This window comes from Lepisma saccharinum, chromosome 29 (genome assembly GCF_977018435.1).
Source record: "Lepisma saccharinum chromosome 29, izLepSacc3.1, whole genome shotgun sequence".
Taxonomy (NCBI): Eukaryota; Metazoa; Arthropoda; class Insecta; order Zygentoma; family Lepismatidae; genus Lepisma; species Lepisma saccharinum.
In genome coordinates this window covers 18430201-18446875 of record NC_139257.1, presented here as the reverse complement: position 1 = coordinate 18446875, position 16675 = coordinate 18430201, and the positions used below count along the sequence as shown (strand labels likewise).

The window sequence follows — 16675 nt, the reverse complement described above, 5'->3', positions numbered from 1 at the left end:
AATAATCACAACGTTACATGAATTAATAATTGTTTTTAGTGTGAAGACAAAAAGTTCAAAAATAAGAACATTGAAGATCTCTTCCTTAACAAGAGAAAGAGGTTTGTATTGGGCGTGATCATCCCCAACAGTATATTTGCTTTTGTAGATAAGGTTTAGCATAATGCGGGGGAAAAAGTGGCGAAAAGTGTGCGGAGGGGTAATTGCCCGCCCCCCCGCCCCCACTTAATCGCCGCCACTGAAGACAGGCTATCTTTGCAGCAGTGTTTTATGTATTAATCCCCGCGAGAAGGGGCGCAATTTATCCCGTATCAGTCGTACCTGAACCGTCGAACCATATTGGGCAGAGGAGATCGACAGTGTTTCCAACTTCAGAATATAAAGTCTCATATGCATGCCAAGTAGATTGTGCGCTCACGCAGTGCAGCGCTATTTTTAATACTTTATACGCGTGGTGTGTTTGCTGTGTGTGTGTGTGTGTGCGTGCATTCGTGTTTTCTATATTAGAAGCTAGATTGTATGGCTTCTAATTCAGACATACAGGGTGGTGCAAAAGAAGGTAACCGAAATTCTGAAACATGTACTATTTCGGTTACCTTTTTTTGCACCACTCTGTATAATATTTTTGATTTTTTTTTACGTTACGAAATTTTATTTCCTTTCATAATAACAATAATCGAAAGAAAATTATACTAAACTCTTGTTTAGTAACAGTAACCTATTTATTATAGTTTCCTTAGGAATTTCTGGTTAAAGGTCCTTACATTCTATACTCACTGTAACATTTCAATGATAGTCTCTTGCTTTGATAGTATCGGGTTGAATGGGCCATTGGGGGAAATGCCCCCACTTGCCCTTAAAGACCAGTACGCCACTGACGCCTTGCAGAGGAGCGTGTGTCTTCTAACCCTTGAGGGTTATTTGACCACCGATGCTCACTTGTCGATTGTCCCCAGCCGAGGACGATGATTAATGACTGGACAACAAGTCGTTCCCCGGAGAGGGTGGAAAAATCGAAGGCGGCCTCCGCTGGGCGGAATTCAATTACGCCCACAGCCCATGGGCGCTGCCCACGAAGGGCTGCGATGGGGAAGGATGGTTTCCACCTCGAGAGAGCATTCCTGGAGAGGTTTCCGAGATGTTACGCTGTTGGGGAAATCACTCTTGGGGTGTGTTGGCGAGACGATATACGAGGCGCGTTCAGAAAGTGTTGAACCGCGTACAAAACGTTCTCCTTGTGCTTAAGTCCACTCAGATAGGCTAATCGGGGCAGAGACCTGTAGTTTAATGTTGATTGATTTATATTAATTCGCTTTTCTGCTACTTTTGTCTAATTGCGAAGGTGATGAGATAAGATTGATGAAGGGACAAAGATGATCTGTCAAGCCCAGGCCGGGATTCGAACCCGGGACCCCTTACGAAGTAACGCGATGTGATAACCACTCCGCCAAATGAAAACCTCTCTTCCACTAGTACACCCGAACTGCATTTTTGCAGCTATGATAACACAGCCCTGCATTTTGGGGAAAAAAATTCGGATGATTTCAAATCAATAGCTGATTCTGTAAGTATTTTGAATGCTGATCACGGAAATGATATCCATTATTTCCCATCACGTAAGGATTTTTCACAATTTCACAATAAAAATTCTCATAATTCGCCATTACATTGCATCTATTCGCTAACGCAACAAAGTAAATTTATGCAAGACAAATCAATAAGTGATTCTGATAGTATCTTGAGTGTTGAGTGCTTATGACGGATACGACATAAATTTCTTCCCATCATGCCAGGATATTTACGTACATCAAGATTTTCCTCCACGTCATTAAGTTTAAGTTTGTGAAGAAAATTTATATGAGAGATTTCGAAAATGGAACTTATGTAATCAAAGTTTACAATCTTCATGCCAATGTATCTTGTGAAGATAGAAGGTGGATTAAGTGCTTTCTGTTCTATGTGGATTTATAGTTCAAAATTGGAGGATTTATATTGTAGAAAGCCATTATGTTGCCATCATCTAAACAGAGCCATCTATTGAGAAAATTATGGAACTACACATTTTATTGCGCAATTAAGGCAGTTAATATATTGCTATTTTCTGATAAATCTAGACGTGATGGTAAGAATGGATTTTATTTTTGGAATCAGCATGCTTAAATTATTCAACAGTCATCTGCGAGACATCAAAACCCATGCAGGGTGGTGTAATCCTCTTTGTGGCCTGTTTTGTCGGTAGCTGGACAATTGCGATGGACATCGAAGTGAAAGTGCGGGTGGACAATTGCGATGGCATTTTAAATCTTCTATCAAATTGAAGGGTGACTTAACACCCCGCACAATACCTCTTACAAGAGAATTATGTGAAATATTGATATTTTCGGCTGGGAATTTGGTTCAAACAAGTTTTTGATCATGGGCTAAAGCAAACAGATCACCTTTTGAAGTGGCCCGTTTCCTCATATGTGCGAAAACACTTTTGAACTCTCTCGTCATGTTTCTTCCTTGCTTGGCTCTTGAGCAATGATGTGCCGTAGACTATAAGTTTACGTCTACATGCGTTGTCTTCACGTAATCTACGCGTAGATTACATTGGGTTGTAGTTTACATAGACTACGTAGACAATCTAAACTGCATTACAATTAATTTTCAAGGGTTTCATGAATGGAAAGTGACATTTTCAACCATATTGGTTCCTAACAAAATAAAAATAATCCTATTTACAACAAATTTCTCTTCTCTTCTATTATCAACTATGGAAGATGATAAATAGTATGCAAAAAACAACAAGAGATGGCAGTCGTGAGGGAAGAGTGGTCTTTTCCCCATAAAACACTAGAATATTTCTTATATTAGGTTTTTTCCTAGTTGAGAAATTGTTCGAATTTGAAAGATAGAGTATGAAAATTTCTTCTTACACATCAGCAACTGATACGTAGTATAATTTTCTTTTAATTCCACGGCGCCCTTTGCTAAGTTATCACCTTTCGCCATGTTGTTTACATAGATTACCTAATCTACGTGTATATAATAGTCTACGTGTAGAATGTAGACTATTGTTGTTTACGCGTGGACGCACATCACTGCTCTTGAGGCAGGCCAGAACATCATGAATTTTTGGAGGCAATATTCCAAACCACCTATTTATTTTGTTCCAACCTCCTACAGCATTATTAGTTCTGTGGTTCCTTTGGTTAGGTTAGGTCCTGATCCTCGCAATTGTCGTACCATTAATTTGTCAATTGTCCGCAATTGTCCTAGATTCGTTTTGTCGCCCATATGCAGTGGCGGCGATTGGGTGCCAAAACTATGGGCAAGATGCCAACACTGGGGAGGGCAAAGACAGTATATTTCCCTTTTTAGATAAGGTTTAGCATAGTGCGGGGACAAAAGTGGCGAAAAGGGATTGAAGCTGCCTCCCTAATGGCCACCACCGCTCGTATGTGTATTTGATCGTCCCTTAATCCATCTTATCCAGTGGTACTAGGGGCTGAAGCCATCCACGAAAATTCTACAAATAGCTATCTAATTTAAATAGTGTATACTTGTTATTAATTTTACTCCCTTAGCAGGATTAAACATCTTGTATAATAAGTTGTAATATACTGATAATTCATCTTCAGCACGCCTTTATTTGGCAGCTGATGATAACGGATGAGGCCCCCCGAATAAATTTTTGATTCGGGTTTGCTTATTAACATTCATCCACATCGTTGCGGTTAGTCAAAAATGGTAAAAAGCTACGTATATAATCAATTTCAATCAACCAATAGCCCATCCCAACTGGATACAACCACCTATATCGTAAAAATTAAGAGTATAGAAGAAATACAGAATTTCCACTTTTGGAAATCGAGTTAAGTCTTTTGATCTTCTTCTTCTAGCCGACGTCACCAGTCAGAGGAGCACAAGAGAGGAACAAAGTTGAAGAGGAGGAAACCCTGCCATCGACAGACGAAGGACAACTCCAAAGAGGTGAGTACAGGAACCTTTCTTCAGTTTAATCTTTTCCAACTTAGTTCAATGTTTTTTTTATTAGTTTTGTTAGACTGTGTCCGAATCCGCAAGTTAACCTTTACTTTCTTCCCCGTGTCGACCATGTCGTCCGAATCGAAAAGCTCCCGAGAACTGCAGTTGCCAGTTCTATCGACAGGTGTCGGCTCGAACGTAATCCATCGCCTCGCGTTCTGGGACGCATGCGCACAAGGCAGACTCCAACCAAACATCATAATGTTTTTGCACCTATTTTACTACTAAAATTGAAAATGTGGCATGTGATTTCTTCTTCTATAATTGTTCGAAAAACAATGCCATTGATGAAATGTCCGAAAAGCATTTAGATGTAGATCTGATAACAAGCTGAAAGGTGCAATATATAGTAATGAGTAGGGTTTGAATTTTTGTACTGTCATGTATGCATTTATGTCCTTAAAATTAGCAAAATATGACCTTAAAAACTGATAATATGACGAATAGGATATATGCAAAATTTAAAATGAATCAAACACAATTTACATAATAACATTCGGCCATCAGTGCTGAAAAACTTTTCACCGAACTCTCTCACAAAACTTTTCAATTTCAAACTCTCTGGGCACTTCACTTTCGGCATCTTGAAATTATAACAACGTACGAGTTGCCTGCAAAATTCGTTCCCCTACTTTCTGGAGCAAGAATGGTCTCTGGATGAACTGCGAACTGGAAGCTTCAAACTCTAAACGACAGGATTCCTTTCTCCCCTTCCTTGGCACTGATACGCTCCCTCACTGAAAATAACGTACACTTCCAATGCTGTCTGGTTGCCGTGTATAGAAGGGGAGGGGAGGGGCGGAACAGCTAACAATAAGGAATAAACAATAGCCTAACAATCTTTAAGCTGATTGCGGACGACGAAAAGAACGATTGGAAAACAATTTCACTGTTTATTTTTTAAAACACGTCCAGGAAAAATACACCGTTGGTTATTTTCCAGCCAAGGTATAAAACAAACTGAAAAAAAATCGCCGTTTAGATAAGTTTGCGAAACAAGCCAGGAATTTCTTTTTAAACACTGGAAGTACTGTGTGTTGAAAATGAAAATATGCTTTTATTCCACACTTTTGGGCCCTAATCAGTGATGTGCGTCTATGCGTAAACAGCGATAGTCTACATTCTACACGTAGACTATTTTATACACGTATATTACGTAATCTATGTAAACAACATGGCGAAAGCTGATAACTTAGCAAAGGGCGCCGTGGAATTAGAAGAAAATTATACTGCGTATGAGTTGGCAACGTGTGAGGTGAACCCTTTTATACTCTTCCTTGCAAATTCGAACAATTTCTCACCTAGGAAGAAACCTAATATAGTAAATATTCTAGTGTTTTATGGGGAAAAGACCACTCTTTCCTCACGACTGCCATCTGTTGTTGTTTTTTGCATACTATTTATCTTCTTCCATAGTTGATAATAGAAGAGAAGAGAAATTTGTTGTAAATAGCATTCTTTTTATTTCGTTAGGAACTAATATAGTTGAAAATGTCACTTTCCTCTCATGAAACCCTTGAAAATTAATTTTAATGCACTTTAGATTGTCTACGTAGTCTATGTAAACTACAACCCAATGTAATCTACGCGTAGATTACGTGTAGACAACGCATGCAGATGTAAACGTATAGTCTACTTCACGTCACTGGCCATAATATGCCCTATTCCACACTTTTGGGCCATAATATGCCCTAAACCGAAAATATAGTAGAAATATTCATTTATATGACCAATAAAAACAGTGTTATTGATTTCAAAACACCAAGAAACGTGCTTAAACTAACTTAGCAAACAGAAAACCAGCCTCTGGGAAAATATGATATGCCATAAAAATCCGAGCCAATGAGTATGGAATTACGGAATTTGAACTTGTCGCACCTTCCGACACTTTTGAGTGAATTCGGACTATATCGTTACGGCCCTCTAGACAGCAGCTGTCGATTTCGGACACGGCCTTAGTGAGCTATGGAAGTGTTGCCAGGCCATACAAACATTGACATTTAATTCTTTGTCCCTGAATATGTGAACAACGTCTTTCCTACGAGGTGGATAGATAGCGGTCGCCAGGAATGGGAAAGCGCAGTCAACCGACCTAAACCCTTTGGAACTTCTCCGTTTGGTGAACTATTAAATCCAAGGTTTAGGAACTCGAGGCCAATGGCGTAATGGAGTTACGTAATCATATCAAGGGAAGCAGGTGACGTCATCAGTCTACGTTTCGCTCAACAACTGAACAGCGGAATTCGTTTTGATATAGCTGGTGGTTATGTTGAGTTTCGTAGGTCTACAGTGGACGACTTTGCACAGACTTATGGGTATACGAGTTAAAATTTAAGTTCACTTTCTGGAATCGAAAAAAAAGCTGTGGTTATTTCATTGAAAGGCACTTTATAACCCCTCCCCCCGCTCTCTCCGATGGTGTAGTGTTAACTTCGTCGCCTTGTAATCAAGAAGTCCCGGGTTGGATATCCGTTGTTCGGATCCTACTTTAAACTGTAGGACCAATCCCCATTAGCCTGTGCATAAATTGGATTTAAACCAAACTCTCCAATTAGATGGAGATTTTAGGGACACCCTGTTGTATCTCACCCCACAATAGAATATTTTATATATTTGGAGCTTTTCGCTCAATAAAAGATTGTACTGTAAGACAAAAGTTGCGATGGGGGGGGGGGCTGGGGGGCAGGCGTTAATTTCATTCACACCTTTCGAGTTCTTAACGGATTTTCATTTGTAATTTTTGATTTTCTTAAAATTTCGGGAAGGACTGCAGCCCGATCAGCACCCCCTTCGTACGCCAGTGGACACAGTTATAAATTGGGCCTCCCCGATGGTGCAGTGGTAGCGTCGCCGCCTTGCAATCAAGGGGTCCCGGGTTCGATTCCCGGTGGAGGCACATAGTGGTTCGGATCACACTTTAAACTGTAGGCCCAGTCCCGATTAGCTATACTGTGCATAAAGTGGACTTAAAACACCTACTCGAACAAAAAGTCAAACAAACAATTGTAAATTGAAATCAATGCGTTACTACCATTCAGGAATGGTCACTTTCGAATTGCCTGAAATGAGGAAGAACTTGGTACGTTCCGTTGAATTTCAAGCGGCAGCATTTGTCTCTGTAATAAATTTTGGTTCGTGGTCTGTTTCTTACTGGAAGATCCCGTTAGATCGGAAGGTAATACGAGATCAATACGCTAGTTGGGGAAGAACGGAGAAGTTAGGAAGTTAGCGAGAGTCACGGAAGCCAAAGAGCATCACGCGCGGTTCCCTCGATCATACATCAAACGGAGGACGCCAGGCTCCTAGGCACGCGAGGATAATGGATGCCTTTCTTTCTTAAGGAAAAAAATCCCTTTCATTAAGAAAATTTCCCTTAAAAAGTAAAAAGATCCCTCTGTGTAAGAAAAACAACCCTTTAATTAAGAAACTTTCCCTTTCGTCAAGGCAAATTTCCCTTTTACCAAAGCAAAATCCCTCCGTGTAAGAAAATGTCCCTTTAGAAAGTAAAATTTCCCTCTTCTTAAACAGGGTTTTTTTCCATTTTAATGACAAAAGTTCACTAAACTTTTCCACTTACCTTAAAAGGAAGATTTCACTTTTTAGTTGGGAAACATTTTCCTCTTTAATAACCAAAATTCGCCCACTACATGTGGTTGGCACAGCGCACTACGTTCGAATCCCGGTCTGTACATGGATGTATGTGTGTGTGTATATATATATATATATATATATATATATATATTTGTTTGTTCCGACATAACTCTCGAATGCCTGGAGCAATTTCAACCAAACTTGATACACGTATCACTTGCAATCTGGAAATAATATTTTGGGGTAAGACACTCCTGGCACCCCTAGAAGTGGGTTGGGAAGGGGTGACATGTATAAATAATCGAGAATCACCGATATTAAATTCCGCACAAACAGACATCCGTGACTCTATGCAATCCGCACAATGACAGTGTTTCTTGGGTTGTCTAACATTCAGGCTGTGTTGCGAATGGAATCCATAGTTTTCGTGACACTCCCAATGCGGTTCAACTTCATCACCTATCGGCATGGGGGGTGAGAGGGGGTGAAAAATAAAATACCACGAATGACCTAGATTAGTGTCGAATCCATAGTTTTCGGAGTCGCTAAGCTAATTGGTGACATTCACGATCACATTTATAATTAGTTACATTTTACATTATAGTTAGAATTCATTATTTTCCTATCTAATACAAGATTGGGATAAATAAATACCTGGGCAACGCCGGGTTATGACCTAGTCTAATATAAGAAATAGGAAAAATTTCCTTTTTGTTGCCAATGATTTGCATTTGTAGTAAATATTATTTTCCTGCCGTAGTTAGGGGGAGTGCTCTCATTTTAGTAATAACATTTTTCCCTTTTCCCATTTTTGTAAGAATCTTTCCCTTTTAGTGCGGAAGTTTTCCCTATTTGGTGAAGATTTATTCCCTTTTCGTTAAAAAATTCCCTCTATGAAATGGAAGATTTCTAAAATTATCTCGAACTTGAGAAGAATCATCCGTGGCCTTTGTTGAAAGTATTATTTCCGCATTTGTCTGGAATGTGGTTAAAACCAAGGAAGCATCACTAGCCAGTAATCAACATTCTGACATTTGCTCTTTGCAATAAGGAACATGAAACTTGTGTTTAACAGAATTTCCCTCTCTCACTGAAAAATTCCCTTTTATAATAAATATTTCCCTTTCTCTTTCGTTGATCGTTCTGTGCCTTAATAGGCGAGTTTTTCACTGTAAGTTCCAGGCTTTCCGATATTTGCCTTTTGATTAAAATAATACTCTCGATGCCAAGAAGGAAAATCAACATTTCATGGAAAAACTGCTAATTTTTAAAAAATAAACTTGTAAAGTTTCCCTTTTTACCCTCTACGCGTGGGAAATGTAATTCGACTAGCAACACTGGTCGCCACAGAGCTTATCATGAGGTAGAGTACGATGCAGGCGCTGTCAAATGCACCCGTGGCTGAGGTACGGGACGATTAGTCACTTCACCTCTTTTGTGACGTGCCCGCATTGTAGGGTGATGACCCTCCGCGCTCCTTCACGAAGTTTCCGGAAATATCGCTAGGGGTCACCACTGTTTACAAATCCACAGATTTGCATGAACAGTGTGAATACCCTCACTAAATTACGACACAGAAATGGTAGACTGTAGATATAAACACTTGGTTTGTTTGTTTATTTTGTGTAAGACATAGCTAATACACAAATGTTGTACTATACGTATTAATTGTATATGTCACTTAAGTATTCTGTAAATTCATGGAAATATTTACCAACTATTACGAATACAACAGAATACTGTCCAGGTGTTGTGATGTCAATTCTAGTAGATGGCGCAATTGTGTAATCACACTAAGCTAGATTCCCTGCTAGATTTGCTGCTTGGACTAGTGGTGTGTTACTTGTTCGCCCGCTAGTATTCGCGTCACATGATACTCGTTACGTATTTGTTGGTGGACTTTTTGTTCCCACAAGACCTTGCGCAGAGCAATGGACGAGTTTAGAGGAGAACGTCGTGGGATAATAGCTACTGTTTCTATTTTCCTTACATTTGCCAAAAGTAAAAAGTTAAGAAGGAAAAGAAAAACGTGTGCTAAGAATTGATTTATTTGACTCCTTTTTGTGGAAATAATGTTCAGAAGCAATTTGCAGTTTAGGCTGTTCTCTGACCGATTTTTTTTTTATTAGTTGCGGAAATAATGTCTAGACGCGAATTGTGGTGATCTAAGGGTGGTTTTCATATCAGTTGCGGAAATAATGTCTAGATGCGAATTATGATGATCTCTCATTGTGCGATTTTCTTTCCTCGTGGGTTGTTTTCTTCCCAGTTGTGTCGGCCTCCATTGAAGGAGTGGTTAGCGACGCAGGTGTGTCTGGTTTGAATCCCCGCTTGGGCATGTTTTTTTTTGTCTCTCTTCATCCATTTCATCCTATCATCACTTATCCTCATCTTTACGATTAGCCAAAAATGGAAGAAATGAGAAGTTAAATATATCAAATCTTTCCAGTTGCGGAAATCATGTCTAGAAGTAAATTATAGTGATGTGTCATTATATGGTTTTGACCAGCCAATCACACTGGTAATTTCATCTAATAAATTATGCGTACATCTATTTCCTTATCTATAAAACTATTCTCGAAAAAGCTCTTATTCTTACCAGTTGCGGAAATGATGTCTAGATGCAAATTGAGGTATTCCATGATTTTGTGATTTTCTTGGTAATTACGGAAATAATTCCCAGAAGCATATTTCTTTTACAGAAGGCCTACATTATATCATGAGTCTCCTGTCTTCATCTATCTTAATCTACCTATTTCAGCAAGGTCAGACAACCCTTGAGTTAGGCGAACGCGAAGACAGTTTAACATTCACCGGGTCACCTCACTCTTCACGTGTCAAAGTTGTTTCCTCGAGAGTGAAGCTATCCCCGAAGCGGCCGTGGCCTAATCCGAAGTGAAGATGTCCCCCGAGTGGCGACCTCAATCCACACAGCGAGAAGTTTTTTATCTTCATTAGGAGCGCAGAGTGGTCACCGCGGGTAGTGTACAGCTGATACTAAGCCTGTTCTAAAACTCCTGACCCCAATCCTCTGGAGGAAAGAAGACAGCGAAACTCTGGAAATCGGGGGGGAAAGAAAGTTAGTTGGGGAATTTCGCAAGTTCTGACCTGTCTTATCGGCTGCCAATTTAGGGACCCCTTGAAACTTCAATTTTTTCGGTGATAGTCTGTGTTATCTCTGTCAATGGTTTAGGAAATTTTTGGCCGCAGAATCGTGCGAGATTCGAATTGTTGAATGTCAATATCAAAACGTTTTATGAACGCGTCGCCAAGTGGCGTATTCTCTCCGTGTTTACGCAAGTAACCAACATCTTTTCATATATATTAATACGTTTAGTTTTAATATAGCGGTAATTTCTCATTATACAAGGTGTACCAAAAGTCCCATTACCTGCAAAATGTTATTTTAACAGCATGCGTATAATGAGAGGATGGTATACCTTTAAATCAGACCAATGGCCACCATTTACTCTGTGTGCACACCGCCATTTTCATGGCACAGTATTATTCGCCTCCAGGTGCGATGTGAAATCCTCCGTAACTTGGCTGGCGTGAGGGAAGCAAACGCACTGCGAACAGCTTCTTGAAGTTCACAAGTTGTCTGATAACGATTATGGGCGACTTTCTGTTTGATGTGCCCCCATAGCGCATTTTCACAAGATGTCAGATCTGGACTTCGGGGTGGCCATTTTAAAGGTGCTGGTAAATTTGGCGATCCTCGTCCAATCCGTTTGTCTCTGAACACATCATTGAGGAATTCTCTTAAAATGGCCGCCCCGAAATCCAGATCTGACATCTTATGTTACGGAGGATTTCACATCGCACCTGGAGGCGGATAATACTGTGCCATAAAAATGGCGGTGTGTACACAGATGCTCTGGAGTAAATGGTGGTCATTGGTCTGATTTAATGGTATACCATCCTCTCATCATACGCATGCTGTTAAAATAACATTTTGCAGGTTTGTCTACAATTCAAATGGGGGTAATGGGACTTTTGGTACACCCTGTATATTAAAACAAACTTCTAAACGATATTTTGATTGATTCATTCATTGGTGTGTTTTTCTTCGTTTTTCTGCCACTTTTGGTTAATCGCGACGATGAGAATTAATGATGATATGATGAAAGTCCTGAAGGAACACTCGCAAAGAACATCCATGCCCTGGTCGGGATTCGAACCCTGGACCGCAGGCGTCGTAGCGCGATGTACTATCCACTCCGCCACGGGGACCGGCTGTTTGGCTTTGAGTTTGAAAAGAGTGTTGAAGCAGAATTGTAGGAAGCTGTGATATCTTTGGTTCCAATGGATTCATGCACTTTTTATTTTGCTAAGAAGTAAAATATAATTCTTGTTCTAAGTAATAAGTAGACATTGATTTTATTTGAACAACTATAACGACGAAGATATTACGCATACCCTGAGAGGCACCAAGTGATTGCTTTCGTGTCTTCATGTGATCATTTTTTTATTTAAATAAGGTTCTTTGGATAAAATAACGTGTCAAGTTTAAATTCGGAACCAAACTACTGTGCAATGTGTCTCAATAGAGGATTGAACCGAAGACCCCTTCTTTATTTGTCTATTCACTCTATTCCTCATATCTGATTGTTCAGTTACCGTCAGGAGGAATTATGATAGCTACACACAATAATAGCCATTCCGGCTCTGGAGCCATTTTTTCAAAAACAATACTCTAATTTTTAAAATGTGGAAGTCAAAACATAGTTTCTGTCTACAGCACAGACCAGTATCCAGGAATGCTTTGAGGGATGGGTCAGATGCGAAAATATGTTGTGTGTGTGTTTGCGCTATTACTTATGATACACCCTGTATATATTATATATATATATATATATATATATATATACACCGTACGTTCATTTCGATCTGCAGCCGAGAGATCGGGCGAAGCGTGGCGGGCGGCGCTGGCGGAGATGCCGACATTTGCGGCCTGTAATGCCCGCTTATTTTTATGGACATGTCCAGACATTTATATAAATATTGCAAAACGGGCACTAACCTGTGTTATAAGGGTACAGTTTTAATTTTAGTAGCTTTGTGGCTGTATGTGCTCATGATTTTGACACTCCCATCTCCTGTGAAACACTGCGTAGAGGTTTGTTTGGAGAACGTTCTAACGCTGCACCAATTTCATCGAGTTTTCCTTCGGTTAGAATACGTCGTTTTTGCTTAGGTATTTTAAAATTTAACGATCAAGTTTCTCGTAATTTAAGGACAAGATGTCTAACCGTATCTCTATGTGGAGGTGAAACACCTGGGAATTTCTGTAGAAATTGCCTACACACGTCTCGACACGAGTCTGTTTTCACGCAAGTGTCATACATAAAAATTATTTGTTCTAACGTGAACCTTGCGGCTGTCATTCCAATCGTCTCACTGACACAACACACATACACACTGCAATAACACAAACAAGTAACGGCAAGTAACCAAGAATAACACTCTTGGGCACAGTACGAAATTAACATGCTCTTTGTTTACATTTGCTCGCCACGATAGTCGCGAAGGAACAAAAAACTCGAGCTCTGAGATTTCGGATTGCAATGAAGCTCACGAACACCACTGACTTTTAACGGTTTCGTCTGCAGCGTAATCTTGATACAGTGTTGCACATTCGAAACCTCCAAACGATCCCCATCGACACAAAACTCTTCCAAGGATATAAACTTAAGCAGGACGTTACTGGTCAAAACTATGATTAAAATGTTTATTATCTGTGGCTCTTAACATCATTTCTAAAGCGTATTTATTTGTGTATATAAGGGCAGAACTTGGATGAATTACAGAAGAACTTTTGCGTGTTATAACACAGGTTAGTGCTGGTTTTGCAATATTTATATGAATGTCTGCATATGTCAATAAAAATAAGCGGGCATTACAGGCCGCAAATGTCGGCATCTCCGTCGCGCCGCCCGCCACGCTTCTCCCGATCTCTCGGCTGCAGATCGAAATGAACGCACGGTATATATATATATATATATATGGTTTTTGATAAGTAATAGCGCAAACTTACACAGGTGAAAGTACACGATAATAGAAGCAAAAAAGTCTCAGTAAAGATGGGTCTGCAAACGAGCCGTATTCGGGATAATCGCGAATGTGTGATTACAAGTCGCCACTGACTTCATTGTTTGTAAACGTCGTCATAGTTTGTAAAATGCTAATAATGTGTGCGAATGTGTGGTTAGAAGCCGTCACTGATCGTAAATACTCCTTGCGCGTTCCGAGGTTTGCTCTTTGTTTACAAAACAGAACATTTCCGAGAGGTGGCGTTGTAATCAAACATGATGGATAAAAAGAGCAAACCTCGGAACGCGCAAGGAGCACTGTGTGTTTACAAAATGCAATCTGTGACGGCTTCTAACCTCACATTCGCGATTATCTCGAAAACGGCTCGTTTGCGGATCCATGTTTACTGAGACTTTTTTGCTTCTATTATCGTGTACTTTCACCTGTGCCAGTTTGCCCTATTACTTATGATACACCCTGTATATATATAAACGTAGCCTACCCAATATTGTAGACTGCAGACTTCTGAAGCCTGCCTTTCATTTATGAAAGAATAAAATTGGAATTTTTTACAAATTTGAAAAAATCTTCGGTGTTATTGTCCTGGTTTTTTATAGGCTTACATTTAATTATTTCAGAGTTTGAGGGGGGGGGGTTATGGACCCCATGGACCCACCCCTGGGTACGGGCCTGCTACATGTAAAAGAGTACAAGTATAGCTCAGAATTGATTCTCGGTGAGGTGAAATTCTCCCCTGCCAACTGTAACTTTTGACAGCAAATTCCTCTCCCAGAGTTCAAAATGCTCCATTATCGACTTACAGACAATTGAGCCGTAAGTTCAGATTTGATGGTTCGTAAATCTTCTCTCTAGTAACTGGGCATTTTCGTGGAGGAGGACCACTTTGTGAAACGAAGATTCAAGGTTCACGTGCCGCCTGTAAAAGTTAACGAAATAAAGGCACCCTGCAGCTACGTAATAACCTGCAGGCCCGAGGCGTTTTATGGCAGGTACTAAATCTGCAGGCTGCATAATATGTCGGGTGGCACAGTGCGAAATGTGACGTATGCTGTCTCGTGACGAATGCTTCTAGGTTTGGACACGAAGGTCCCTCGGGATGTGTTTGTGCAGGCTGACTTCTCGAATAACACCACGTGGAAACGGAAGAGGACAACAAAACCAGACATAAACAGCAACATGGTTCCAAGATTTTAGTAACGAAATTCCAAAACTTAAAAATGTGGTACTACTTTACTATAGGGATGACACCTATAAATCATTTATTTCGCACTTTTTTTACATTGCTAACGTACTATTCTGCATTGCGGAACATTTCTTTAGGTGAAATAATGAATTTCTAACGAAAACAATGTCTATTTCTTAACATTTACGAGTACTTACTGTTACTTGTTATTTCGATTCTCTAACACACATTATGGCAATAGCGTACTGGTTCATCGCGCGTTGTGAGAGTGTCTTGTCGATTTATGCAGTGTTGCAACCTTGTTCACCGGAAAATACCTACTTTCGTGCCCGGATTTGAAATTATGCTAATACCTTGCAAACCATTCACGTTAGCCCCACAAACCATTTTCCGTAAGATTAGGTTAGGTTAGGCAAGCATAGTTAAAAAAAAATTAAAAAGTAAAAATACTCGTCACGTCATGTTATAGTGAAAACATGGCGAGTTTGAAACACTGACTACGGGGTTTACGTCATCTAACACACGGAACATTGTGCTCTCGTGCAGAAAGCAAATGGCGGCAGCAGAAACAGCGTGTCGGACAGAGATTTTCGCAGAAAACAACACGTATTCGCATAAAAATGGATCAAAACTACATTCACGAACTTCCACAACGCTACAGAAAATGATTTGCGTAAGTACTTTCTCCTGTAAAAAGTAAGAAATCCGTCACCCCTATAGTAAAGTGTTACCAAAAATGTCGAAGCACAACGAAATTGAAACATATTTAATTGAGTCGTTGTTTTAAGTCCACTTTATGCACTGATAGGCTGATCAGGGCTGGACCTTAAGTTTAAAATGGGATCGGAACCAGTGTGTGCCTCCACTGGGTATCGAACCCGGACCCCTTAATTACAAGGCTACTACGTTACCAGTATCACGGGCGGTGTGTGTGCAAGTTGCGATCCGTTCAAGTGTGGACCGCCGCGTCGGTGCTTGCGCTATCGGCAAGCGAGGCACTTGCGCCCATCATACTAGGGTGGAACGAAAAAATAGATTTTTCGAGTATCGAATTCTAATAGGGCTTAAAAGTTGCGTATTTGCATGCTAATCAACGGAAGAATATTGAAAAGAATCATACGTTCGTTCTTCAGTTCGCGCAAAGGACCTAAAGTTTGGAAAAAAATGACAAAAAACACCAAATTTTACCTTTACGCTCAAAATACACGTAACGTTTCTTGGCTCTTAATAGCATATAAGTACTTCATTTTTGATTCGTGATAATAGAAAAAAAATATTTTGAAAAATCACACGCTTCATTTTGAGTTCGCGCATTAGGGCTAAAATTTTCGAACTTTCGTGAAAAATCAGGATTTTACAGCTTTACAAATACAGGGTGTGCACAAAGTAGCTTTCCCCAATAAATGAAGAAATCAAATATTTGGGGAAAGCGACTTTGTGGTCACCCTGTATGCGCAGTATTTTACTAGTCGTAAATGTAATGAATGAGATAACCATTGCGTGTTATTTATGTTTGCAATCCTGTTCGAATGTGTTTGCACAGTAAGGCTAATCGGGACTGGGCCTACAGTTTAAAGTGGGATCCGAACCACTATGTGCCTCAACCGGGGACCGGCCCATAATAAGGAAGAGAAAATATACTTTGATGGTAGAAAAGTTAATTCTGTCTTTCAAGAAAAAATAGGAGTTAAAATATACCCAAGAGTAAGGAAAGAGTAGCGCATTGCCTGATTTGTGAGCCTGGTGGGCAATATGTCGGTGACGTCACACCGGCGAGTGGAGCCGGTAGTGAAATATATTGACATTAATGAACTGGAA

General features: G+C 40.0%; 1 protein-coding gene across 5 annotated transcripts in view; it reads left to right on the top strand.

Moving 5' to 3' along the window:
• The window catches only part of LOC145981614 (pleckstrin homology domain-containing family G member 5-like), an 838947-nt gene that overhangs the window by 533286 nt on the left and 288986 nt on the right, over nt 1-16675 (top strand). For all 5 annotated transcript variants that reach the window (XM_083114983.1, XM_083114985.1, XM_083114986.1 and 2 more), the window contains one exon: nt 3885-3975. In XM_083114983.1, the coding sequence (XP_082971109.1) occupies nt 3885-3975 (91 nt within the window). The remainder of the gene's footprint in view (nt 1-3884; nt 3976-16675) is intronic.